The 27,827-nt window shown below is 47.9% G+C and overlaps 1 protein-coding gene across 5 annotated transcripts in view; it reads right to left on the reverse strand.

Moving 5' to 3' along the window:
* The window catches only part of EVC2 (EvC ciliary complex subunit 2), a 160,125-nt gene that overhangs the window by 49,306 nt on the left and 82,992 nt on the right, over positions 1-27,827 (reverse strand). For all 5 annotated transcript variants that reach the window (XR_013533207.1, XM_054253497.2, XM_035294080.3 and 2 more), the window contains 6 exons: positions 25,244-25,483; positions 21,859-22,034; positions 19,095-19,254; positions 15,737-16,191; positions 12,555-12,759; positions 9,253-9,375 (listed from right to left, as the gene is read on the reverse strand). Coding sequence is in view for 4 of the 5 variants with exons in the window: in XM_054253497.2 (XP_054109472.2) it covers positions 9,253-9,375; positions 12,555-12,759; positions 15,737-16,191; positions 19,095-19,254; positions 21,859-22,034; positions 25,244-25,483 (1,359 nt within the window). In the remaining variant the exon portion in view is untranslated. The remainder of the gene's footprint in view (positions 1-9,252; positions 9,376-12,554; positions 12,760-15,736; positions 16,192-19,094; positions 19,255-21,858; positions 22,035-25,243; positions 25,484-27,827) is intronic.

Consider the following 27,827-nt stretch of genomic DNA (forward strand, 5'->3'; position numbering starts at 1 on the left):
AGGCTGACATGCAGAAGGACGGGAGTAGTCAAACTAAGACGAGGCCCATTCCCCCTAAGCCAACCACAGCAGAGGTTTGGAGAGGAGGACGGACCAACAGAGACCTCCCATCTGGTACTCCCCAGCAAATATTCTCTAGAAAGTGCCTCAATCTTGTTGATTTTACTTCAAAACATCTAAGCTGCTCAGGGCAGCCTTGCAGACCTCACAACCTGGCTCCCACCCACCTCCTAACACTCCCTTTTCCATACTCAGTGGAAAACACTCAGCCTCTTTGAGAACAAATCTTTTTTTTTTTTGAGATGGAGTTTCACTCTTGTTACCCAGGCTGGAGTGCAATGGCACGATCTCGGCTCACTGCAACCTCCGCCTCCCGGGTTTAGGCAATTCTCCTGCCTCAGCCTCCCAAGTAGCTGGGATTACAGGCACGCGCCACCATGCCCAGCTAATTTTTTGTATTTTTAGTAGAGACGGGGTTTCACCATGTTGACCAGGATGGTCTTGATCTCTTGACCTTGTGATCCACCCGCCTCGGCCTCCCAAAGTGAGAACAAATCTTTTAAAGCAGACCTAGTATAGAGCCACAAGGTGGGCCTCAATACATTCCAAAGAAACTTTATACATACTCTGACCTCTAACTAAGATGCAATGAAATTAGCAATCAATAACAAATCAGTGACACTTCAGGAAGAATCCGCAGAAGGGCGTCACCTTGGTAGCGGAAATAAATTAGACTGGATTAAACGCAGCTCTTAACCCAAGCTAACAGAGCTTCAAAGCAAGTCTTCAAAGGGTAAAACGGATTCCAGGTAACTCAACTACCTGTTAGAGCTCTGACACTATGAAAGAGAACACAATGAAATCCACTTCCCAACGCATAACATTTACAATGCCCAGCATCCATTCTTCTTAGTGAAATATATGATCCATAAACCAGAGAAAACACAACCAATGGAAATGAGAGAGATGGTGGAACAAGCAGATAGGGACACTGAAACAGCAATTAGAAAGAGAAATAAGGTGTAAGAGCTGGGAGGCTACGGAGTTGTGATCATTTGTGGACATCATGACTCTGCAAAACAGCAACAGAATTGACAGATAAATCCCAGGAGGTAGGTGCTTCTATCATCCACACCTGAGTGATGGGTATGCTAAGGTGGAGAGACGTTAAGTAACTTGCTCAAGGGCACACAGCTAGAACATGGCAGAGCTAGGACTCTGGAGCCAACAGTCTGGCTCCTAGGATAGCATATGGGAGTCTGGAAAGGCTTATTGAAATTAGTTACATGTTTTACGCCAGCATTGACTAACATAAAACATATAATTGAATCATTCACAATTATAGCCAAACCTATGCTGTGTCTGGGAATCACCATAAAGAAAACACAAGACTTTATATATAAGGTCACCATAAGATTTCTCTCCCAAGCTGAGAGAGAAAGTGGGGGCTCATGGGAAGGGACATGGGGATGATAAGGAAACTGGATGTCTGGTCACCCCACTCACAGAAACAATTGGTCAATTTCATTAGAGGTCCTAAAAGAAGCTCCAAATAAAATAAGAAATATTCTACCTTTTTGGATAGGATAGGCAACTGCTAAATGAATATGTAAGTTCAATGTAATCACAATAGAAATGTATGCAGAAACTTGATTAACGTATTCTAAAATGTATATGCCCTCCAATGTCTTCCAGGTTGCAAATTCTGTATCTGTGCATTTGCAATCGGTCCACCGGAAGGACTGGGCATCGGTAGCTGAGTCTCCCATTTCTGATCTGCCCACTTCAGCCCAACAGGATAGCTGCCTGTGACCGGAGCTGTCACCTTCCTCCCTTAGCCCACCTGTTGTAAAGAAAATGTAGGCAGCCAGAGGCTCATATTTGTCTGTCAGTCCCTCCTTTCCCCTAGGAATCAGCCACACAGATCTTCCTGAATTAGTCGCACAAGTCAAGGTAGAGCTACAGAGTAGAAGGGTGGGTTTTCTATCTGAAAGCAGGATGCAGACTTCCAAATGCTTGATGGAAGAGTTGACTGCTCACCTCAAACTGTGAACATCTCAAAAGCAGAAACTTAAAACCGTGCCTAGCACAGAGAAAACACCACACAAAACATTCCCTAAAGAAGGAAGCAGAAGGAACAGGGATGGGGAGTACAGAGAAGGGCAAAGAAAAGACAGAAAATGAGGGAAAGGAGATGGGGAGGCAGTGGCAAGAGCCCAAAAGAGTCATATCAGGAGGTGAGAGCCTTCTCATCCTAGCAGCTCCCTGCAGTCCCAGCAGCAGGCCTGGGCTATGGAGGCAGACACACCAACTCTACCACTCGCTGCTGGTGTGGCTGTGGGCAATTCTCCCAACCCCTCCTGGCCTCTCTCTCCCTTTCTGTTGGATAGAAAAGTCTAGACAAGGGCCGTATCAATTTGGGGCTGAGGGTTGGCGTGGATATCTGCAGCAGATTTTCCTCAATAAAGGGGTCACCCAGCAGGTGCCCCTAGTCCGAGCATACTCTGCAGCCCAACAGTGAAGTGAAAGTCCCTCTGGGGACACCACATGGCCTGCCAGGCTTGGGATCCACAATGGGCCTCTTGGGCAGTGTCAGCAAGACGCAGCTCCATCTTTCCAGCTTCATGGACTCCAGGGGGCTTCTACTCTCAAGACATGATTCTGACGGTGCCCAGATGGCTGGTAAAACATTATTTTGGGGTGTGTCTGTGAGGATGTTTCTGAAAGAGATTAGCATCTTTTTATTTTATTATTTTATTTTATTTTATTGAGACACAATCTCACTCTGTCGCCCAGGCTGGAGTACAATGGTGCAATCTTGGCTCACTGCAACCTCTGCCTCCCAGCTTCAAGCAATTCTCCTGCCTTAGCCTCCTGAGTAACTGGGATTACACGTGTGCACCACTTAGCCCAGCCAATTTTTTTGTATTTTTAGTAGAGACCGGGTTTTAACATGTTGACCAGGCTAATCTTGAATTCAACCTCAAATGATCCGCCTGCCTCAGCCTCCCAAAGTGCTGGGATTACAGGCATGAGTCACTGCACCTGGCCTGGAAGAGATTAGCATCTCAATCAGCAGACAGTGAAGATGACCCTCCCCAATGTTGGTGGGCATCATCCAATCCCCAGGGCCTGAAAAGAACAGAAAGGTGGGAAAAGGGTGAATTTTTCTTCCGGAGCTGGGATGTCCATCTTCTCCTTGCCCTTGGACATCCAAAGTGCTCCTGGTTCTCTGGCCTTGGATCTCTCAGATTGACATCAGCAGCTCCCCCAGTTCTCAGGCCTTGAGACTGAATCATACCACCAGGTCTGCGGATCTATACCCTCCAGATGGCAGACAGCGGACATTATCAGCCTCCATAATTGCATGATCAAATTCCCCAAATAAATCTGAATAAATCTCCTCCCAGATACCTTCTTCCCTCCCTCCCCTCCCCATCTATCTATCTATCTATCTGTCTGTCTGTCTGTCTGTCTGTCTGTCTGTCTGTCTGTCTGTCTGTCTGTCTCCTATGGGTTCTGTTTCTCTGGAAAAGTGATTAATACAACCATCAAGCAGCTCTTAGTTGCAGGCATTCACAGAATGAGAGCTGTCATTTTTCCCTCTGCAAATAAAACATCTGAACAACCGCCACGCAAGTGCTAAGAGACATCATCGATCAATTTCAGGAGGAACGTCAAAGCTGCCAACTCAAGAGTGCCTATTCTCTTGGCACCTGCCACAATGAAACGGCCGACTGTGAAGATGGACTATCACAGAAAGGTCACAGATGACAAATGCCTCGTGTCCACCTTTCTTTGTGAGGCCTGGATCACGTAGCACGTGGAGCTGCTCCATTAGCAGGAAAGAAGACAAGCGCTGCAGCCTACTCCAAGGCTGAAAGGCACCTTGCAGATGCCCTGTGACTAGGGGGCTACCGTTGCCCCAAGTCACATTTCACAGAGGCAGGAGCCAAGGTGCGCTCACCCTGCATTGTGAAACTGTGAGAAATAACCACGATTGTTTGGGGAAAACATTCTTTGATGGTCCTTATCAGGGCATGTGGTCAAGAGATGGTGTGACAGTGACAGAGCACAGAGAGCTTCTGCTTCCTGTGCTGCATCTGCCACTGCCCGGCTACAGGATCCTGGGCAAAGTCACTAACCTCTCTGACTCAGTTTCCACATCCATAAAACAGGGACATTGATGGTTTTTCCTTGTGGTGGAAATTGGGAAGGGTAAAGGATGTCATGAAGAAGGCACAGGTCAGCAATGCAGCAAGAATGCAGGGTCTGAAGACCCGTTGTGACCCTGGAGTCACTTCACCTCCCTGTGCCTCAAAGTCCTTATCTCTCATAGACCAATGACAGTGGCACTTCTCTTATGGGCTGCGTGAGGAATAGAGTGGACAGACGGAAAACACTTAGCTCTCAGTATACCTCACTAGCATATGCGTGGATTATGAGTGTACATATAGGTACTTGTACATAGAACTCACATATGGATAGCTCATATGTACACATCCACACATACTTATACCTCCCTCTTATGCATATATTAAGATGTACACATCCACACACATGTAGTGCCTAGCAAGGTGCCTGGCACTAAAGCACAAACGAAGGAAGTAGGCACCATTCTTATTCACAAGCCATCACTTCTTAAGTTCTCCAATCAGCACATAAGACAAAAGTGAAATGTAAATCACCCTTGGAAATACCTTGGGGAGCAAGAACCAGCCGGTCCTTCCTCCAGTGCTGAAGCAGATGGCTGTGTCTTCGGCCCAGGGCCAGGTGAAGGGTCTGGCTTGTGTGTGGGGGCTGGGATGTAAAACAAAGGTCTGCCCCAAATGTAAATGGCAGAGGTGAACTCAGGGCAGGGGAGGGTGACGAGACAGGCTCTGGGAAACACAGACCTCCAGCGCCCTTCGCCTGGTCCAGCCGAGCTTCACTCTCGCACCCTGTTATTCTTGGTCAGTGTGTTATGAATTGCTCCTTCTTTCTTTTCTTTCTCTCTTTTTTTTTGCCAAATGCCTTCTGTGGAACTTCCCTAGGTGTCTATGAATGTGTGGCAGGTAGACTGGATGGGCAAGCTGGAAAGACCCAGGCTTCCTATCCAAATGGACACGGCTTTGAGTTGTAAGGGTCACACCCATTAGTCAGATGGTCCTGAACGAGTCATACAGCCCCCTGGTGATGCTGCCCCTCACGCATCAACTGGATAAGGTGACCCGGTACACAAGGATTCCCAAGGCAGGCTGTCACTGTGTGTATCCTCTGCACCACAGAAACCCTCAGATGTCTCTTCCCCATCTGCCTTGGATCCCTTGTTCATGCTATGAAAGAAGTGATAACTAGTATCTCCAGCCAATTTCACGGGACCAGGATGCCAGTGTAAACTAGGAGACGCTGCACAGAGGGCTCAGGCAGACCAGGTCTCATCACATGCCTGGTGGTGGACCCTGGGCTGGGAACCAACTTTTCTGAACTTAGAATGGACCTCAAGATGCCATTCTTGTAGCATTGTGATGAGTATGGAGATTCATGCTCATGAAGAGCGTTAGCAATAAGCCTGGTATCTGATGGGAATTTGATAGGTCTAGAAACAGCTTTGCTTTTAATATCACTATGTTTTATCAGTACAGTGTACTGATTACCTTGTAAGCCTAGGCAATTAGACACAGAGCCCTCTCTTACACATGATGAAAGCAGAGGCCTGGGAGAGTAATAAACTTCCGAAGGACCGTGGGTGACAGACAGAAGGAACGAGGTTAAGGTCTTTTCAGTGTGAGTATTGGAACTAAAAACTAAAACATAATGGAACGAAACTAAGAAAGAAATGGGGTGATGAAAGATATAAAGCCTTAAACATTTCTAAATAAAACAAAAATCCTCAACAGAACAAAAACAAAGAGAAAAAAATTAAAAGGCCGAGAAAACAATATTTTATACTTGCCACCAAGAGAAAATGTAAACGGCTGTGAAAATAAGCAGCCTGATACCTAATGCTGAAACTTCGTATTATTGGGTAAGTCTGAAAGGAACATGATTATAGGGCCTGAGTCACACGACGGGCAGCTGTAACCTAAGTGGCTGAACATCTGTCTCCCTGATTACAGGTTAGCCTTCTTCCCAGCCTATGTTGTTTTGTAAAATGCCGTAAATGACTAAAGGGTGCCAGAAAAGACCCCTTCCTCTGCACTGCTGATCTTCCTTACAGACTCACCTCCCTCTTCTCTCTCACACAGACTTCCTGGGGACCATATTTGCCAAGATGGAATGTTAAATATACTCTTCTAAATTGGAAAGGAAATGAAAACAAGCCATACAGAAAAGAAAACAAACTGTAACTAATTAAACTGTTGTAACTTAAAACCAGCCTTGTATAGAAAATGTAGTAATCCTGTTAAATCTCTTTATTTTATTCCCATATAATTAAGACCTTAACTTTTAGCTTTAGAGTGCTGACCCCATTTCTCTGCACTCTGTTTCCCAGATGGCAATTCCCAGGTTGTCTCTTGGATAAACTCTCAAAAACTGGGTGCAGAGTCCTTCAATTATTTCAGGTTGACATGGTTTTTAAAAAAAAAGAAAAAGAAAAAAATACAGGAAGGAATGTGCTTAGTTCCTTCTATTAAAATGACTAATTTGGGCAAAAAGGAGATGGATCTGCTGGTTTGGGATCCATAAGGGATTGGAGCTGGGCTTTAGGAAGAGGACACTCCCTGCTGTAGCAGAATCAACTGGAAGGAAGAGGAAACAAACAGGAAACAGTAGGGAGCCCACTGCATGCATCTCAGCAAAAAGGGTGCTTGGCAAGGCCGGAAACAGGAGGAGACGGATTGGAAATAATTATGAGACAGAGCAGGAGGAGATGACATAGGGCCGGGGAAGGGTTAGGGAGGATGCTGAGACCCAGCCTTGAGCCGCTGGGTGGGAGTGGTGCTGTCTGCACCTGCTGTCCCCAGGGGTCACCACCTCTGCATCACCTTGTCCCCCAGACACTCATCCTGTGACTCTGCTCCCAGGGTGCTGGTGAGGTGGCCCTCATCTTTCTCAGCCTGGCCTTTGAGCAGGTTCCTCCATGCAGCTGCTTCCCCTTCCCTGGCTGTGACCCCACACTCCAGAAAAGCAGCCTTGTCACAGGGCTTCAACCCTCTGGGCTCCCTCTGTGCACTGCGGCCTCCAGCACAGTCCTGGATACGCATTCCCTCTGCCAAACCAAACCCCAGCTTTCCCTTCACGAGCAGCTCTTCTCCGACAACAGCCACCTTCACTCTGGTGGGTTTTGCCTCTTATGGAGGATCACAAAGCAGCTGGTACTGGGGGAAAGGCCCCCTCCACCCCCAAGTATGGCGATCTCCTCCCTGTGCCAGGAGCTCAATGTGCACAACACCTCTCCAGCTCTCTCCTCTTCTTGCTGTAAGCTGGGAATAAACTGGGACAGCTTGGCTTCCCTCTCTTGCTTCTCTTTGGGATGGCGATTTCTGCTTCCCTAGGGGTAGGCTGTACCCCCCTCCCCAGGAACCTCCTAGTGATACTGTGATTGGGTTATGGAGCCTGTTTAATTCTCAGGTAGTTTGGCAGCTCTCACATTGATGTGTATCTCTTGAATTAGCCTTCACCAATAGGGAAGATGACACTGTGCCTCCATCTGCCTAATCTTTGTCTTACTGTTCAATTTCCTATAGAACCTGGGTAAGAATAGGGTTGCCACTTCCTGGATCCCTTAAAACATCAACAACCTGGACACACTTGACAGGAGACACTGACCGTGCCCAGAGCAGTTTCTACGAGATCACGTATTTGTGTTCTGAGAAATAAACCAGCACTAAAATAAAAAAAAGCAAAAGAAACTAGAAAAAGGAGATAGACGGAAGGTAAGAACAACACAGCAGCTCTAAAACATGGCTTCATGCATTCACTGAGCATACTCCTCTTGGGAATCCACCCTTTGCAGGGTGCTGGGGAAGGCAGAGAGGCACCCAGGCTGTGGTCACATGGCTTCTACTCTCAAGCGGCACCTCTGCAGGGAGACCGTGCTTCCTCTCCCACCTACAGTCCACCCTGCTTCTAGCCCACTTCTCCTGGAAGTTCACGCCATCTTCTTTGTTTCCTTAGTAGCACTGACGACAGCCTATCATTTTAAGTGTTGATCATCCATCTCCCCTGGCTAGCAGGTGCTCTCCTCTACTGGAGAGCAGGGACCAGAGCTGCCTCAGTCACTGCTGCAACCTCAGAGTTCACTGACACAATGCCTGGGATACTGTTGCTTTCCCCAAAATACTTGTGGAACAAATTAACCATGCGATATGTGCTAATAGTAAGAAGGAGCTGGAAGTGGGGTGAGGTGAGTGGGAAAAGCTAGGGTGTTCAGGGACGGCGTTTTGGAAGGGGAGATATCCAAGAGCTGAGGGAACACCTCAGCACAGCAAAGGACAAAAGTTACTTATCCAGGTAAATAAAGGTGGAACAGTCATTCCAGAAAGAGAGAACACAGGTTAAAGCATCCTAGGAGCCTGTGCAGTGTGGGCTAGAACATCACGGGAAAACAGGGCTGGGCCAGGTGACGGCTCACGCCTGTAATCCCAGCACTTTGGAAGACAAGGTGGGTGGATCACCTGAGGTCAGAAGTTTGGAGACCAACCTGGCCGACATAATGAAACCCCATCTCTACTAAAAATACAAAAATTAGCCTGGTGTGATGGCAGGCACCTGTAATCTCGGCTACTCGGAAGGCTGAGGCAGGAGAATCACCTGAACCTGGGAGGTGGAGGTTTCAATGAGCCGAGATCACACCACTGCACTCCAGCCTGGGTGACAGAGCAAGACTCCATCTCAAAAGAAAACAAACAAAAAACAGGGTGGAGGGAGAGCCCAGTCAGCTTGTGGGAGCACGGAGGAGAGTGTGAGAGATACAGAGTGTGATGGAGGTGAAACGGCAGATGCATACACCCTGGGACAGAGCCAGGCACAAATATAGCAAGTGGCTCAGCCAATAGAGGCAGCACCCAAGCTGAAGCCTGAAAGATACTGTGAGATCCCCAGGCTGAGAAGTAGAGGGAGAGGGTTCCAGGCAGAAGGCACTGGAGCGGGGCCCAGGGGGAGGGTCTTCCCATTCTTTCTTACCATCGCACCTGAGCGGATGAGCGGTTGGGTGGAAAGGGACGGCACAGCCCCCAAGGGCTCTGTGTGCCTGCAAATGTGTCAGTTGCGTCAGCTATGAGCCCCGCCATGTGCAGAGAGAAACGGCGGGTGAAGCGGAAGTCTGACCTTTTCAGCCAGGTCTTCAGCAGCCTGTTCCTCACAGAGGTGGATTTTATCTTCGATGCACTTCTTCAGAAGCTCTCCCTTGCTTTTACTCTTGGATCGTGACTTTCTCGCCTTGGACTGCGGCTGGAGAGGGGTCGGGGAAGACACGGGTAAGAAGGTGATGCCCAGCAAGTCCACGCAGCCCGCGCAGGGCTTCACAGCCCAAGAGAAGTTTCTGCAGCTCCCGGAACTGAAAAACTCTGCCTTAGGCCAGAGGGGAGGAAAGAGGTATGTTTCTCTGGAAGGAGCTCAGTTTCAGAGCCTTTGGTCTTCACACACACTGGTGGGCTCTTTCCACCAAAGGGAGGAGAGGGAGCCTGCTGGGCAGAACCTCAGCTCTGGAGTCAGACAGCAGACCCAAGCCATGTCCACCTCCTAACTAGCCATGGGACCTCAGAGCCGTCAGCCTCTCTGAGACGGGGATGTGACGAGCGAGGTCCTTGTTCTTGCAATGCTTCCATGACAGTGGAGGAAACAATCTGAAAACATGAAAACTAACTGAGGATACTGGGAGGCAAGTCGGGCTGGTGGGCAGGACCCAGAGCCCGGGGTATAGACTGGGGCTGGGAGGAAACAGCCCTAGAGAAGGCCGGGCAGGGAGCCCATCCTGCAACTCCCAGGCAGTGACGTCAAGCCTGAAACTGGCCTTGAGAGGAGGATTTACACCAGGGAAATGGGCACATGCTACAAGTCAGGATTCCCCTCCCCGCCTTCCCTCTCCCCTGAGGACTCTCCCAGCATGGGACTGGTCAGGGGCCAGGCCACAGGGAGCCTTGAGGTCATGCTGGAACTTGTGTCCCAGCCCAGAGAGCCACAGAAAGGGCTGAAGGAAGAGGGTGGTGAATCTGACTCACACGTCTCTTTAGAGTTTGCAAGTGCCTTAGAAATTCACGTCTGTGAATGGTCTGGGAGCCCTGGGGGCCACCAGCAGATGAGGTTGAACAGTAGACACTATCTGTTTTGCGGGTCTAGATCAAAGAGAAGTGTGCAGGGAAGAAATGCGGGGGTTCCCTGGTGGTGACGTCACAGGAGGGTGAGGATGGCCAAGGGATGGGGAATGCACTAAGCACCCGCTGACACTGCCGTTGCTCCACCTGTCCCCATACACCCTCATTCCACCCATTTTATAGATGAAAACATGAAGACTAAAGCAGCTATTTTATCCCCAGGCGTTGGTGCTCAGGACACCGAGAGCAGGCTCTCCTGCCACCTCTCTGCTGCTATCTCGGGACTGAGCAAGAGAAGGGAGCTGCCGCTCCGTCCGTGCAAAGCCTGGCCCTGCTGGTCCACGTGGAGCGAGCGCCTTCATGACAGGGAAGATGACGTCTGCCCCTCTGAGGCCGTGGCCAAAGCCATTTGCATCTGAAAACCAAGTATCCTGGGCGACTCTGAAGGCAGAAACCTCATTCCCACTGGGACTCACCAGCTTCAAGGCAGGGGGAGCAGCGGGTCATGGACTCCCTCCCCTCATTTCGGTGATGTGGAAATTATTTTCCCCTATTGTTCCAAAATATTTGAAATTTTTGATAATGTATCCCTTACTCTTTAACTATCACACATGCTGTATCTCCCATATCCTTGTAAGAACAGAAATGGGGGGAAAAAAAGGACATAAAAAAAAATTAAAAGAGGGCCAGGCGCGGTGGCTCAAGCCTGTAATCCCAGCACTTTGGGAGGCTGAGGCGGGTGGATCACAAGATCAACAGATCGAGACCATCCTGGTCAACATGGTGAAACCCCGTCTCTACTAAAAATACAAAAAATTAGCTGGGCATGGTGGCACGTGCCTGTAATCCCAGCTACTCGGAAGGCTGAGACAGCAGAATTGCCTGAACCCAGGAGGCGGAGGTTGCGGTGAGCCGAGATCACGCCATTGCACTCCAGCCTGGGTAACAAGAGCGAAACTCCGTCTCAAAAAAAAAAAAAAAAAAAAATTAAAAGAATATAAGAGCTTCCAAGTTGTTTCTACATCCACTGGTTTATACTCAGAAAGAATATGTCTGAGTTTTTTATTTCTCTAAAGGAAAAGAAGTGAGTTTAAAGTCAGGAAACACCAGCTCCCAGCCCTGTTCTCTCCTTCCAATAGGGCCACTCACTTTTCCTCTGCTGCTCTGCTGTAAAATGGGACATCATATTGATCTCTTAGCACTGCTGCGAAGCTTCCGTGATTTTAATGTTTTCAATCTCAACATATTATTATCTTAAGAGAAGCCCCAATGTTTAGCACACATCTGGTGCTTGGCTAGTGGGATGTTTGAGCCAGCAACATCTATTGCACACCTACCACGCACTTGGTACTCCTGAATGGTGAATGGGCCAGGGAGCTTATTTTTAGTGGAAGCCCGGACAATGGGGAAATCAAGGAACCAGCACATTTCAGATAATGATAAATAAAATCATGAAATCAGCATGTGACAAAGAATGCCTAGGGAGAGGGTGATTTTGGACAGGTGCTCAAGGAAGGCTTCTTGGTGGAGGTGGCATTTGAGCTGAGACCTCAATGGACTACAAAGCATGTACATGGCAGAGAAAACAGAAGTTTGAAGGCCACGCCTTATGTTGGGATCCCCAGAAGTGGAGCCTGAGGCAGGGATTACGTGCACACAGCTTCCTGAAGGAGGTTTCTTTAGGATCAACCTGTTGGGGAACAAGGGAACAGGACAGGAAAGGGGAGAGCCAAGCTAGGCTGTGGTCTCAGGCAAAGTCGAGCCTAAACTGGTCCCTGGGGGCTCTGGAGCAGAAACTACACTAAAGAGTTGTCTGCCCTCAGGCTCATAATAGCTGCTCACTAAACGGCAGCTGGCAGACCCTGTGCAAGAGCCCCTCTTTCCCTGACCCACCTGAGCTGAGTTAAGCATCCCTCCTCTACGCCATATAGAAAGGTCTTTTGTACCCAGAGTCAGTCATTAGCTATGTGGAGGAGAGGTCAGGAGAGACAGAGCAATATCTCAGGCGAGACAGCTTCCATCAGGAAAAGATCGTGGCTGGACGAGACTAAAGTTTATGGCTGCTGGTGGATGGCGCAACAGCCCGGGCGTCAGGATCAGGGCGCAGCACCAGTGGTGTCTACTATAAACTTTAAAGTTGGGACAGCCCTGGAGATTCCTGGAACAGCTGGACACTAACGTAGCCAGAGAGGAGAGGATAGGGGAGCGTGAGGTGAGATGGGCTCAGGGTGGTGGAGAAGCCAGACCCTGTCGGGTCTGTAGCTGGGAGACAGCCCCACTTCTGTAATCAAGAGGCAACTGACACGTCCATCCTACCTGCAGCTCGGGGGCCGCCAGGGCCTGGTCCAGCTTCAGGAATTCTGCTTCTCGCCACGCAGTCTGAAATCGCTGCAGCAGAACTCGGGCCCGGATTTTGGGGAGGGCCAAGCTCCTGTCCATCTGAGCAAAGCAGCCATGGACCTCCTGCCTCATCCTGAGCAGCTCCTCTTCAGACAGGGAGAAGACTGAGGAGCAGAGCTTCCTGGGAGGAAGAATAGAGATTCACTCTTACACAGAGAAAGCCTGGGGGCTGGGCTGGGGTGGTGAAGCCAGAGATGCAAAACTCATTCCTCAAATCCACATCTGGAGAAAAAGCATTGGCTCCTTAATCATGGGGCGTTCCTTAAGCACCTAATGCATGTTGTGCTGCGTAGGACATCGTATTGGAGCTAAGAATGAGAACTGAGTGAGGTAAGGCTATCGGGGTGTCACTGAGGAGGAAGTAGGCCTTCCAGTACCCATGATCTTGCAAATAACCTGGTCTCACTTCACAAACAGACATGAAAACAAAGTGCTGTCTGCGGGGCCTGGTCAGGAGCATTCTCTATGTGGAACCAATGGACAGAGGAGAGACACACAATACTGAGCTCAGGGAGGTCAGGGAAATGGGAGTCCCTTGTGCTTGGTTCTGAAGGTTGACGATTGACAGCTATCATTCAGTGAAAACCGATTCCATACTGGGAACCATGCTGAGGGACTTCGTGTTATGGGTTGAATTGTGGCTCCCAAAAAGATATATTCAAGTCCTAACCTGGGACCTGTGAATGTCAGCTTATCTGGAAACTGGGTATTTGCAGACGTACTTAAGAAGTGAGCTAAGATGAGGCTCTACTGGGACACAGTGGGCCGTTCATGCAATGTGACTGGTGTCCTTATGAGAAAGGAGACAAACACGCAAGGAGGGCATCTGATGCAGAGGCAGAGATTGGGGTGAGACGTCTACCAGCCAATGAATGCCAAGGATTGCCGCCAACACCAGCAGCTAAGAAAATACATGGAACAGATCCTCCCCTGGTGCCTTCAGAGTGAGCACGGTCCTGCCAACGCCTTGATCTTGGACTTCCGGGCTTCGGAACAGTGGGAGGATATACTTCTGTTGTTTTAAGCCACCTAGTTTGTGGTGCTTTGTTATGGTAGTGCTAAGAAACAGATGCATTGACCTACATCACTGCTGCTCCTTACACCAAATGACAGACAAAAAGAAGGGATAAACAGTCCCTCTTCCTTTCTAGCAAGGCCAACAGCCCTAAAAGAGACAAAGGCTACACAATTGCTTTCTCAGCCTCAAGGTGGCTGGTTCTGACCCATGAAATGTAAGAGGAAATCTGCTCAGAAAGTCTGGACAGATTTATTCACTGAACAGAGATTCTCTATAGATTTGTTTGGATGTTCTGTCAATACAGCCAGCATTGACAGATGCTTTAAAATTTAGAATTATCTGTAGAACACCCAACCTGGTTGGCCAGAGTCAAGCTTACCATACCCAGATCTCAACGTGGGAATGTTGTGCCGTGGCTCGGCTAAAAAGGACTCTTGGGGAAAGAGAATGAGGCCTTCAGAGACCACGCGGGCCCTCTGCTGGAAACAGTCTGAAGGCCTGACCCCGCGTCATGTGACACCCGCCTTGGGTTCCTCACTTCATGGGGCCCAGTGATTTTTAAAGCAACCTCTGGAAACTGCAGCAGCTCCCTTGTACCTTCCCTAGTGCAAAGCCTTCGCCCCGCTCTTTGCTGGTTACGTGGAACCCGAAGTGAAAGCAGCTCTGAGATGACTCTCAGTCATTATTCCTGCCACTTTCAAACCAGATCGGCCCTTAGCAGTCTCTGTTACGTAAGTACCAAGAGAACACAGAAATACAAGAGGCGAGATCTTTGCCCCGAAGGAGTTTAAAATCAAGACAAGAACTTAGGAAAGAAGGCTCAAAGAAACACTTTCTCTAGCAAAGATATTCCTCATTAATTCCCACTTTAGCCAGCCAGTTTTACAAGAACCCCATCTTGGCTGAAATTGGAAAGCTTCTAAAAAGGTGTTTCAAGTCTATTGTGCAAAGCCATTTTTGCATAATGCCTGGGAAGCAAAGGCTGCAACCTTTTAGAATCTTAACTAAGCGAAGTATGTAAGCAGACTCACACTGCGTGCATTGTGAGGTGATCCTCTTTAACCCTTGGAGAAATCATACACGTTTCTGATAGCCAAGTGAGAGTTCTCTTTGCCCCCATTAAATGGCTACATCAGCAGAGGCTTTAGTAATACTCCCTGCAAAATGAATCCAAATGAAGTGGAAGAAAATGACCAGCTGGTAATAGAAATGCCACAACTAATTCACTTGCTACAAAGAGTCCAAAGTTGGTTTGAACATGAAAAGAGAATTTCCTGGAATGTAGACTAGGCTGAATAAATACTGTAGAGGGCAATTCCTGGGAATAAGAAATGGCATTTAAGGAACGGATTTTTATGGACTAAGAGAGACAGCGTCTTGTTTTCCTTGTCAAGAAAGCAAAACCTAACAAAGCTTTAAAAGATAAATGAGGCCAGAATCACAGAAGAGAGAGATGGGAAAGGGCCAGAGGTCCCTTAATACTCCATCTCAAGATAATAAGAATGATAATAGTAATAATAATAAAGGTACATAGCCCAAGAAATGGACCAGGGATGAAAGGGCCAGGCGAAAAGATGATACAGCGTGGTGGAAGAACTCACACGAAGGCCAAGATCATGTGCAGCCTTGAGCCTGGTGAAATCAGCAGGGCCTGGAATGGCCTCACTGCAGCCTCCCCTTCCCACTCTGCTTCTGTGGATAATGTCCTCTCCCCAGAGGACACTTTCTATTAAGGAAACCAGCACATTCCCATTTATCCCTGTGTAGCTCCCTGGACTTATTCAGCCCAGGGAATTATTTGGGCAAGCCAATCACATTTTCCCCTGGGAGCCAGGGGCCACCCATCCTCTCCTCACTACAAAGCCCACGGCCCTTGTTCTGCCCTCTGCTCAATCCTTGTAGGTCCTGCGTGACATGTGAGGTCCCGGAGGGAAGTGAGTTTATGTGATTTATTAACGCTGTCAATCATCTGTCTGGGGCCAGGAGTCTCAGGCTTGGCCACCCCCACAACCACAGGGCAGGAATCTCCCCTGCATCCACAGGGTGGGGAGAGGTGATGAGGACCCGTGGGGACACTCACATGAAGATCAGGCGCTCCCAGCCTCTCAGCTCCACCTGCTCCTCCGTGGACACCTCGGGAGCGTCGTCCTTCAGTCTCTGCCTCACGCCCTGGACACCCTCCTGGTCCCTGTCCCTCTCCTCTCCCTCCAGCTGCTCGGCCCGCGCGGCCATCTCCTTGCCGTGCTCCTCCAGGATCTGCTGCAGGAAGAGCCAGGGCACACTGCGCTTGAGCAGCTCCTGGGTCATGGCCGAGTTCTGCAGGCGCCGCAGCTCGTCGGTGGCCTTCTCGAACAGCGACAGGGTCAGGGCCCTGAGATCGTCCAGGGCGGCCTGGTCCAGATGCTCCTGCAGCTCCTCCAGGGCGGCACCGTGGTCCTCCATCAGGCTCCTCCACTGGCGCAGGTACTGGCCGGCATCCTCGGCCGCCTGGAAGGCCTCGCCAATGGACAGCTGCTCCCTCCGCTGCTCCCGGTGCTGGCCGAGTTCCAGAAAAGAAAATTAGGTGGGAGGCCGAGGAGGGTGGATCACGAGGTCAAGAGATCGAGACCATCCTGGTCAACATGGTGAAACCCCGGCTCTACTAAAAATACAAAAAATTAGCTGGGCATGGTGGCGCGTGCCTGTAATCCCAGCTACTCGGGAGGCTGAGGCAGGAGAATTGCCTGAACCCAGGAGGCGGGGATTGTGGTGAGCCGAGATCGTGCCATTGCACTCCAGCCTGGGTAACAAGAGCGAAACTCCGTCTCAAAAAAAAAAAAAGAAAATTAGGCTGGGGCGGAGCTTGGCGGGTACAGCCTTTTGGCTGAAACACTTTATTGCGGGAGGCACAGAATGTTTATAGACTTTTCCCCAACAATCTCATATTTGGAAAGTTATTCCTTTTTTTTTTTTTTTTTTTTTGAGATAGAATCTTGCTCTGTCGCCCACGCTGGAGTGCAGTGGTGAGATATCCGCTCACTGCAACCTCCACCTTCTGGGTTCAAGTGATTCTGTGCCTCAAACACCCGAGTAGTTGCAATTAAAGGCACGTGAGTCATTACACCAGGCTAATTTTTTTAAAATAATAATTTATTTTATTATTTTGAGATGAGGTCTCCCTCTGTCACCCCTCCTGGAGTGCAGTTGTATGATCTCGGCTCACTGCAACCTCAGCCTCCTGGGTTCAAACGATTCTCCTGCCTCAGCCTCCCCAGTAGCTGGGATTACAGGTGTGCACCACCATGCCCAGCTAATTTTTGTATTTTTTGTAGAGATGATTTCACCATGTTGGCCGAGCTTCTCTTGAACTCCTGACCTCAGCCTCCTTAAGTGCTAGAATTACAGCTGTGAGCCACCGTGCCAGGCCTAGAAAGTTATTGTTTAAAAAAAAAAAAATACAGTGAAACCCTTATGCACTCACCATTCACTGAACAGGTATTTAATGAGTAGGTAAAGCCCAGTTGGCAGACTGCCTGGGTTCCAGTCCCGGCTCCACCACTCACAAGCTGAGTGACCCAAAGCCTCCATTTCACAGCTGTAAACTGAGGATAATAATAGGACTTCCCTCTCAGAATAAGTTGTGAGGATTATGTGCGTTACGTAATACATGTAGAGCTCTTAGAAAAGTGCCAGACGTAGAGTAGTTTATGCCAGTAAGTATCTGTTAGTGTTATTCCTATGTGCTAGGCACACAGGATCTGCAAGGTGTAATATTATAAAGGGGGAACCAAAAAGCTAAGATCATTGAGACAACTTAACTAAGGAGGTCAGTGAAGCTTTTAAGAAAGAAGATCTAAGTGAGACCTAAGGAAGGAGGTCTCATCTGAACCAGGTTAAGTAATGGAGAAAGAACCTTCCTGGGAGAAAGAACAGTAGGTGCAAAGGCCCCTGTAGTGGAAAAAAAAATTGAGCTGCATAAAATGTCCATTATGGTGTATAACAGTGGGTTCACAGATAGTCTTGGTTCTATTTTGAGAGAACATAAGATGCTCTTCCGAAGTAAGCACTCAATAAATGTTAGTTATCATTATCATTAGTCACTCAAACCAGCACTCCTATTCCTGTGCCCATGCAGACATTACTAATCTATCATAATCCATGTTCATGGGTCCTGGTGACTGGAGAGTGTCCATTCATTCATTCTACAAATATGTACTGAGCACCTACCAGGTGTCAGGCAGTGTCCTCAACAGTGGGGATGCAATCGTGGAGCTACATCCTAATTCTGGGTCAAAAGTAGCTACAAGAAACAACATTCACAGAAGACTGCCAGAATCTCCTATAGGATGTGGGATCCATCCTTCTTTCTAGACACTGACTTTGGATCAAGACCGTAGGGAAGTGGAGCCCTGGACCCCTCCGTTTTAATCCCTTAAACAGTGGCTCAGAGATGAATGGTGTGATGCTCAAAGATGGGGTGTGCATCCACGATCAAGGTCAGAATCATGGCTTTCACTTGGGTCCCAAACTTGGTAACAAAGAGCAGAGTTTCTATTGATCAAATTTGAAAGTTATTCTTCATCCCCTCCCCGTAAATGGTACCAACCAACTACTGGGGTGTCATCCAGCATGTCCCATACAGTTCTCCCTGAACCTGTCCTTACCCCCCTGTACACAGGGCTCTGTGTCAGTTTAGGCCCTCATCTGCTCACACCTGGCCAAGTACCAGAGACTTCATGGGGTTTGTGTTCCCAGGTTCCTCAACTCCATCTTACATGCTGCTCACCTCAGCTTCCTAAATCACAGATCTGGTCTCTCTCTCTCACCTGCTGAAGACCCTTTAACATTCCCTACTGTCCTTGGATGAAAGGTAACCACTTAGCCTGACACACCATGCCTCCACTAACTTGGTACTGCAATCCCTTCCAGGCCCTACCCTCCTCCCTCTGCACTCTCCAGCCTCATCATATTCTTAGGAGACTCCAAATGCATGCCATGCATGCCACTTACTAGATATTTGACCCTGACCACACACACACACGCACACACACACCCCAGTGGTATCTCCCTCATAGGGTTAATATAAAGATTAAACAAGGTATCTTATATAACACACTTAGCACAGTGCTAAGTAAGCACTCAATAAAAGTTAACACCTATCATCATCATTAATCACTCAAACCAGCACTCCTATTCCCTTGCCTATGCAGACATTACTAGTCTACCATGACCCTCTGCTATGCTGGGGCTGGATAAGAACTTGATGCTACTGCAGCGCCTGCTGAACACAGCATTCCAGAAAGTCACTACCAATCAACAGTAGATGGCACATCATGATGACTACACAGCTGCCCTTCTCATCCTAGTGCACCAATGGCAATGGCTGGCACAGTACCTGGCACTTGATGGGTATTAGAAAGTGCTTATGGGAAGAATAAACAGTATCATGCCTTACATACCTTTTGCAGCAACTCTCGTCTTCTCTTAAGTATTAGTTTTTGGTGGAGCTTTTTCTTTTCCTGCTTTAAGTCATTGTCCAACTTCTGCTTGATTGAAAAGACTTCTGTCTGAGCCCGTTCCAACAGCACTTCCATTTGGTCTTCATCCAGGTACCCCGCTCTAGACGGAAAAGATGTAAGGTTACAAATGTGGTCTCCAAACTCTCCTGCAGCTTAACTGCTATTGTACATGAACAGTTATCTCCAAATTAGTTTGGTTTGAATCAAAAAATCTTTGCCCTCCAGAAGAATTAGGAGAATGGGCAGCTAAGACATTACCAAAGTACTAGCAGAGGAAGGGCAGAGAAAGCTCGGCACAAGAGAGGCAGCATTAGGGTGGAAGCTGGCAAGCGTTCTGGGGGAAAGAAACATTTAAGAGGACCAGTCCGGTGCAGACAGAAGCTTCCAAGGGGAGATGGTGGATTAAAAATCCTGGCGTCAAGAACAGAACAAAGTCAAAGAGACAAATACAGGGAATACTCTGCGTGACAGTTAATTTTATGGACCAACTTGATCGGCCCAGATGAAATGTTCTTTCTGGGTGTGCCTGTTTCCAGAGGAGATCAGCATTTGAATTAGTGGACTCAGTAAAGCAGATGGCCCTCCCCAGCGTGGGCGGGCATCATCCAATATGCTGAGGTCCTGACTAGAACACAGAGGCAGAGGGAAGAGGAATCTGTCCCTTCTTTTTTGCCTTACAGCTATGGTGGGACCTCTCATCTCATCTTCTCCTGCCTTTGCACTGGGACTTACACCATCAGCTTCCTCTGGTTCTCAGGCATTCAGATTTGGATTGAATTACACAGTTGGCTTTCCTGGGTCTCCAGCTTGCAGACAGCTGGGACTTCTGACCATGGGACTTCTCAGCCTCCATAATTGCTTGAGCTAGTTCCTGTTTGTGTAGGAAGCGATTTGGATGGTAAGCTGGAAACAACAGACGATGCTGTCTATATGTTTATATAGCCTATTGGTTCTGTTTCCCTGGAGCACCCTGACGAGTACCCTCTGCCACTAGCATTACCACTATCATTCCTAGACTGCATGTGTCCATAGGTTGAGTCCCCAGCTTGGCCCAAGGAAGACTCTCAATGGAGGTTTCTTGAAGGAATGAACAGGTGAAGGAATCAGTAGTAGATGTATGCTTTAGAAGTATAATGAGGTCTTTTAAAATAGAATTTAAAAATAAGAGATAAAACATCTTTCCCTGGTGATTGCTCACAACCAGCTGGTGGGCCCTTCAATTCAAGGCAAAGAACTGGTGCTTCCACTTGAGTGCAAATCAAAATCAGGAATATCAAGTTAATTGCAGTGATAAATTCATTAGCATCTTTAGGTGGGGAGTGTTTGCATAATTTGCACCTTACCGAATCCTCATTAAACAGAGCAGGAGAGGGGCAAAGTCCCAATAAGATTACCTAAGAAGCAGAACCACAGCAAAACAACAGGTCGTTATAAGAAAGCCACTTTACAGTCATGCCCCTCTTCATTTCAGAGCTTCTTGTAACCTAAAAGAATAAATTTTGTTGTGTACAATTAAGTCACCACAAACAATAGCTGAGAAGGAAGGCTGGAGAGAGGCAGGTGATGGCACTTAGAACTGTGACACCACCATATGCCTGACCACACGGAATCCCAGGTGCTGCTTAGAAAAACCATTTGGAATCCGAGACAAGCATCTCTGTATTGATACTTAGTGTCAAAGGTGAATGCAAGAGCCAGCAGTGTGCCAGATCTTAAGGAGAAGTGGGCTCTTCCATCGCATGGTCGATGTGAGCCTCGTCACTGATTTCTCTAGAACATGTTGTTGGGATTCTGCTTCAGAATAATCCAGGGTGGGGATGTATAGCCACATCAAAATTGGCCATGAACACCTGCTGAAGGGGCTCATACATTTGTCTAGACTATTGCATATGCTTTTAAAATTCCATAACACTAAGGATTTTTACAAAAAGATAATTCTTAAGAAATAATAAGTGGCCAGGCATGGTGGCTCACGCCTATAATTCCAGCACTTTGGGAGGCTGAGCAGGGTAGATCACAAGGTCAAGAGTTCAAGACCAGCCTGGCTAACATGGTGAAACCCCATCTCTACTAAAAATGCAAAAATTAGCCAGGTATGGTGGTGGGCACCTGTCATCTTAGCTACTTGGGAGGCTGAGGCAGAGAATTGCTTGAACCCCGGAGGCAGAGGTTGCAGGGAGCCAAGATCATGCCTGGGTGACAGAGTGAGACTCTGTCTCAAAAAAATAAATGAAAGAAAGAAATGATAAGTGAGAAACAGCCAGCACATACGCTGAATAAACAGAAGTGCGGGTCTCCAGTGAGGAAGGTTTGTGTGAGGCAGTTCATTTGTGCCATGCTGTGAATGTCACCTCCAAAACTTGACATTTAATTGCCACTGTGACATTATTAAGAGATGGGGCCTTCAGGAGATGATTAGGTCATGAGGACTCATGAATGGATTCATGCCATTTCTGTGTTAGTTATCACAGGAGTTTGGCTCCCTTTTTCTCTCTCACACATGCACTTCCTCCCACATGATGCCCCTCTACCCTGCTATGAGGAAGGAAGAAGGCCCTCGCTAGGTCTTGAACTTCCCAGCCTCTAGAACGGTGAACCAAATATATCTCTCCTATTTCTAAATTACCCCGTCTGTGGTATTCTGTTACAGCAGCAGGAAACAGACTAAGACAGTTTGCACTGTTGGGACAGTAGTGAATGGTACCTCTCGTGCTTCTGAATGAGGTGGGTCAGCTGGGCTGCGGCAGTGCTCAGAAGGCCCTGCACACGGGTCTCTGATGACTGTAGGTTCTGGACCAGATATTCCCTGTGGCCAAATCTTTTGCTCAGATGATACCTCTTATTAGCCTGGAAAAAGTCCATTAACTCTTCTACATTCTCCTGTCAATAAAAAAAAAAAATCAACAAAATACGCCTAATTAAAATTCAGAGCATAATCCTTTCTAGATGTTTAAAATATGATTTTTCCTTTTATAAGAAATACACAAGAAAAGAAACACGAGAATTAACACCTTTAACCTCCCTGCCTGCAACAAAGGCTTATGAGAAAATTACATACGAACAAGAAATTAGGGGTTTGAAAAATGCGTTCTAGACCCTGATGGTAAAGTTATCAGAACAACTTTACTGCCCTACAGAGCATACATTTCACTCACTCAGCCATTCATCCTTCACTCATGCACGCACCCCTCCCACCTGTGGAGTTCCCACAAGTGCTGAGCACCAGGATGAGGTGCTGAAGTTCTGGGATAAGTCAGCCATCAGCCCAACCCCAAGGAGCTCCTACCACTGCACAGTACAAAATGAGCAAAACCCGTTTAAACATGGGTGAGTAATGACCTAGCTAATATGAGGTGCATTCTCCGGACCTGAGACTGGGCCAAGAGTGTTTCCTGGCTCATCTAACTTAACCCAGTGAGACAGTATTATTATTCCCATTTCACAGACAAGGAAACCGAGTCCACATCAGACAACTGGTAAATGGCTGAGCAGGGATTTGAACTCGGCAATCTAATTCCGGGACCTGTGTTCTAACATTAGAAGAGGCTGCTTCCAAAATCCCTGCTTTAACCAGAGGCATAGTAATAGAAATGAGACCAGGAACATCTGAAGAACTACCCCATGGACTGGCTTGGCTGTCTTTTCTCCGTCTCTGGAAACATCACTCATACAACGGATAAACTCAAGAGTCAGTGCTTCGTTCAGCCGGGAACACACGAAGGCATGGCCGCTCTCATTTCCACTGTGGCAATGCTTCGTTCAGCCGGGAACACACGAAGGCATGGCCGCTCTCATTTCCACTGTGGCAATGCTTCGTTCAGCCGGGAACACACGAAGGCATGGCCGCTCTCATTTCCACTGTGGCAATGCTTCGTTCAGCCGGGAACACACGAAGGCATGGCCGCTCTCATTTCCACTGTGGCAATGCTTCGTTCAGCCGGGAACACACGAAGGCATGGCCGCTCTCATTTCCACTGTGGCAGCTCCACATCTCAACACTTGGGAATTAGTACCATCCATTGGGTGAAAAGCTTTGTGGTCAGTCAGGTGTGGCTTCACACTAGCATCCCCCTAAGAGCCACTGCACCAGAATCCATATAGCAGGAAGGTTGTGGCAATGTTCCTGTTCTCCACGGAACGGGGTCCACGTGTGTTGATTGATGGGAGCCAAGCCCATAGGGAAATTCAGAATGGGCATCCTGAAATACTCTCATAGCTCTGGTCCAAAAAGCCTGTGCGGCAGTACTGTGATCACCTGTGAAGTTACTTCATTTAGCACAGTATCATTCACGACAGCATGCATTCTTTTTAACTTGAGTGCGGTGGCATTGAGAGTCAGACACTGCTCATCACGAGGGTACACTCTGCGAATATCTAAGTAATGCCATAGTGTCTGAATACCGAGCTACGAATACAACAGAATCTATGCTTTATGTACGCTCACTGAGAATTCAGTGGGAAAAACCTAGATTAAATGGAGCGGGAGCTCGTTCTCTTTATGTCCTGGGTGCCTTCTGAGAGTGGGAGGCTTGTGATGATGACTTGGTCTCCTCCTGGGACACCCTGATGTCCCCGGCCCTCATGTATTCAGCCTGGTGCTGGCCCTAAGTCCCCGGAGGATGGGCAGGGGCAGCCTTTGTCTTTGTCAGTGATAAGGCGAATGCTCAGGACCTGCTCGCAGATGCAGGGATGGCCGCCCATGCCCGCACCTCCTCTGGATGTTCCAGTCCATTTTTTGCCACTGTCTTAGCAATGGAGTAGCAGAGGCTGCTCATAATCCCTGATTCACCCTAGGTGGACGTGGCTCATTCTGCTATGGGTGGAATCTGTCCTTCTAGTAGGGAATTTCAAGGTGGGAAAACTAACCAGCAAGCCAACTTTCTGGAATGATTTTCACTTATAAAGACAACACTGAAATAGCAGTGTCCACTACATCAGAAAAAGCATTGCGGAAGAACCACAGTTATGCACTCATGACTGTGAACACATTACTGGACTGAGGAACAAATCAGCCCCTCTGGACCTGAGTGTGCTGGATGACGCCTCAAGACCTCCAGCACCAACCAAAGGTGCCTTTGCTGTTTTAGAAACAGGGCTTGGCTCACAATCTGGAAGAGGCAGCCTGTCTAAAGAATGACATTTGCATTTGTCAAACATTTTATTAACAGTCAAGATAGAACATTCTGTAAAGTAAGAGTTGTTCACAACCACCCTTACCATCAGCACCAGTGACAGTGCTGAAGCCAAACTACGAAGCACATTCTTGTAAAGCAGTGATGCCACTGTGTGCCTGTGCGTGCACGCACTTGTGCCTGTAAACTGCCTCGTGCATGCCTCCTGAGAAATTCCACAGTGATGTTCAGTTTCACATAGATGATTTTCACTATCGCCTAAGAAACTGTTCTGCTGGACTAACAACATTCACACTCAAACTGACTTGCAAAAATACACAAATCCATCCAAGTATATCCAGGCAGATACTAAACCCCACACGAACATCGATACATGCACACATACATGCGTGTGTGTGTGTGTGTGTGTGTGTGTGTATTTATTTATTTATTTATTTGAGACAGGGTCTGGCTTTGTCACTCAGGCTGAAACGCAGTGGTGCTATCACGGCTCACTGCAGCCCCAACCTCCTGGACCCAAGCAATCCTCCCTTCTTGGCCTCCCAAAGTACTGGGAAGCACCAGGCCTGTCCTGTATTTATTTTCCACTGCTGTACACATTAAACATACCTTATGCCAAGCACTGACTTTCGATGAGTCAGCTCATCAAACTTCTATCACACCCGGTGAGCGTGCATTCTTTTACACTCATCTTACAAGCTTGCTCAAGTTCACGCAGTAGACCAGTGGTGGAATGGAAGTTTAAATCCCGACCAGCCTGAGTTCAAGGCCTGTACTCCAAGCCACCAGTTGCCCTGCTTACTAGAAACCCACACACCAAGAGACAGAAAGAAGAGAAAGCTCACTAGTGCACAGTCCAAAGGAGAGGCAGGAGTGAACACTGAGAGAGGAGACATTTACTGAAACGATTCAGAAAAATTACTCTTCCATCACAGCCAGGCTGATTTGAGGCATTACCTGTATTTTAGAATAATTTTGCAGCAGTATTTTAGCCGCCTCTGGCTTCAATTCCCCTTTGAAAAGAGCACTTTTTATCTGGGTAAAAAAGATACTGTGCAGTTCGTTTCTCTGGAAAACAGCCAGCTGCCTGTGAGCTTTGGCAAAGTCTTCTTCTTGTTGCAAAGCAAGAGACTTCCGTAAGTGCTCCTGTTCCAGGCCATGGAGGGTCCGCAGAAGGTTGCTGCACTCTACAGCAGACTGGAGAGAGGAGAGGCAGCGCATGAGAAATGGACACACTGAACATGCACCTACATGTGTATGCAATGTAATGTGTACAGGCACATATGCACACACAATGTGTATATGAACCCATAGGTGCATACATGTATGCATTACGATATACACACATATGCACAGTGTGTGCACCCCTATGTGTGCACGTGCATGCATGTGTGCACATGCACACATGCAATGTACACGCATGCAACATGCACACATGAACACACACAGAACATCCACACACAGAAGGCACAAGTCCATGTGTGCATACAGCATATTACACACACAGCAAAAACAATGTGGACACATAGACATACACACAGTCCCAAGGTGACAATGGTGAGGTTACTAAGCCCTGTAATATGCTGTTCCAACCTGTCCTCCCCTGTTATCTAAATGTTTTCTAGAATAATCTCAAAGCAGAATATTCACAGGGGTGGAAATTTGCAAATCAAACTGTTAGAAAATAGCCTGCAGGCTGGGCGTGGTGGCTCACGCCTGTAATCTCAGCACTTCGGGAGGCCAAGGCGGGTGGATCACCTGAGGTCAGGAGTTCGAGACCAGTCTTGCCAACATGGTGAAACCCCATCTCTACTAAAAATACAAAAATTAGCTGGGCGTAGTTGTGCCTGCCTGTAATCCCAGCTACTCAGGAGGCTGAGGCAGGAGAATCGCTTGAACCTGGGAGGCGGAGGTTGCAGTGACCCGAGATCATTCCACTGCACTCCAGCCTGGGTGACAGCAAGACTTTATCTAAAAAAAAAAGAAAAGAAAAAAGGAAAGAAAATAGCCTGCTAAAAACAGAAATCAAGAACCACAGTTACGGACTCATAATGGAAATCTCTTAACTATCAATGGATAATGCTGTTAAACCACACATTATTTCCCCTATCTTTCATTCTCAACTTCGCTGAAGAGAAAAATACCAGCAATCAGGCCCAAGAGGAGATCCTTTGGGTAAAGAGAAGCAAAAGAGGTGTTAAGAAATGGCTGCTGATGTGGATGAATCTGGAGAACGTCATTCTTAGCAAACTGACACAAGAACAGAAAATGAAATACCGCATGTTCTCACTCATAGGCGGGTGTTGAACAATGAGAACACATGGACACAGGGAGGGGAGCACTACACGCTGGGGTCTGTTGGGGGGAAGAGGGGAGGGACAGCGTGGGGGGAGTTGGGGAGGGATAGCATGAGGAGAAATGCCAGATATGGGTGAAGGGGAGGAAGGCAGCAAATCACACTGCCACGTGTGCACCTATGCAACTATCTTGCATGTTCTGCACATGTACCCCAAAACCTAAAATGCAATTAAAAAAAAAAAAGAAATGGCTGCTTGGATGCCTGCATATTATGAGGTCCTGCATACAGAAAGAAAGGAAGCTCACCTCTGCTGAGCTCCTGATGCATTTCCATACAGCCTCCCCTAATTATCTCAGTAAGACTCACGCCCTCAGAGGGAGCTGTTCTTCACCTCACATGGGTAGGTAGGATTCTAGAATGGCCCCTGATTCCTAGCCCCCAGTATACATGCCACATAAATTCCCTCCCTTTGAATAAAAGGGGAGCATGGGACTTCTGATTAAGACACTCCTGTGATTAGTTTACATTATATGGCAAGGCTGAAGGTGTCTTGATGATGTAATTAAGGTCACTCACTAATCGGTTGACTTCGAATTAATCAAAAGGAAGGCTATCCTGGATGGGCCTGACTTTATCAGGTGAGATTCCTTAAAAGAAGCATTGAGCCCTTTCTAAACAGAGAGACCCTCTCCTGCCGGCTTTGAAGAACCAAACAGCCATGCTGTAAACTGTCTATGCACAAGGGAAACTTCTAGGAGCTGAGGGCATCAGTCCTGTAACCACAAAGAAGTGAATTCTGCAAACAGCTTGAATGAGCTTGGACCAGGACCCCAGGCTCCAGAGGAGAACGCAGCCCAGCTGAGACTTTGGTCGCTAGCCTGCAACATCCCGAGCACAGGTCACAGAGAAGCTATGCCCAGACTCCCGACCAAGGACACTGAGGCAATGTCACTAAATGTGTGTGGTTGGTTAGGCAGGATAGAAAGCTGATACACTCCACTTTATAGGAGAAGAAACAGAAGCTCAGAGAAGGTAAGAGCTTTCCCAAATTCTCACTCATGCTCAGCAGGGGAGGAAAGGAATTGAAAGCAGGTGTCTGGGCCCCAAGCTCTGAAACCACACAGGCAGTGACAGTAGAGCCTGTTGGTGAAGCGAAGGCAGGGAGGGCTCACGTGTGCAGGAGGCAGGGGTGCAGAATCCCAAACGGACAACCGAGGCCTGGCCTTGGGGAGCAGGCAGGTG

The sequence above is a fragment of the Callithrix jacchus genome, chromosome 3 (genome assembly GCF_049354715.1).
Source record: "Callithrix jacchus isolate 240 chromosome 3, calJac240_pri, whole genome shotgun sequence".
Taxonomy (NCBI): domain Eukaryota; kingdom Metazoa; phylum Chordata; class Mammalia; order Primates; family Cebidae; genus Callithrix; species Callithrix jacchus.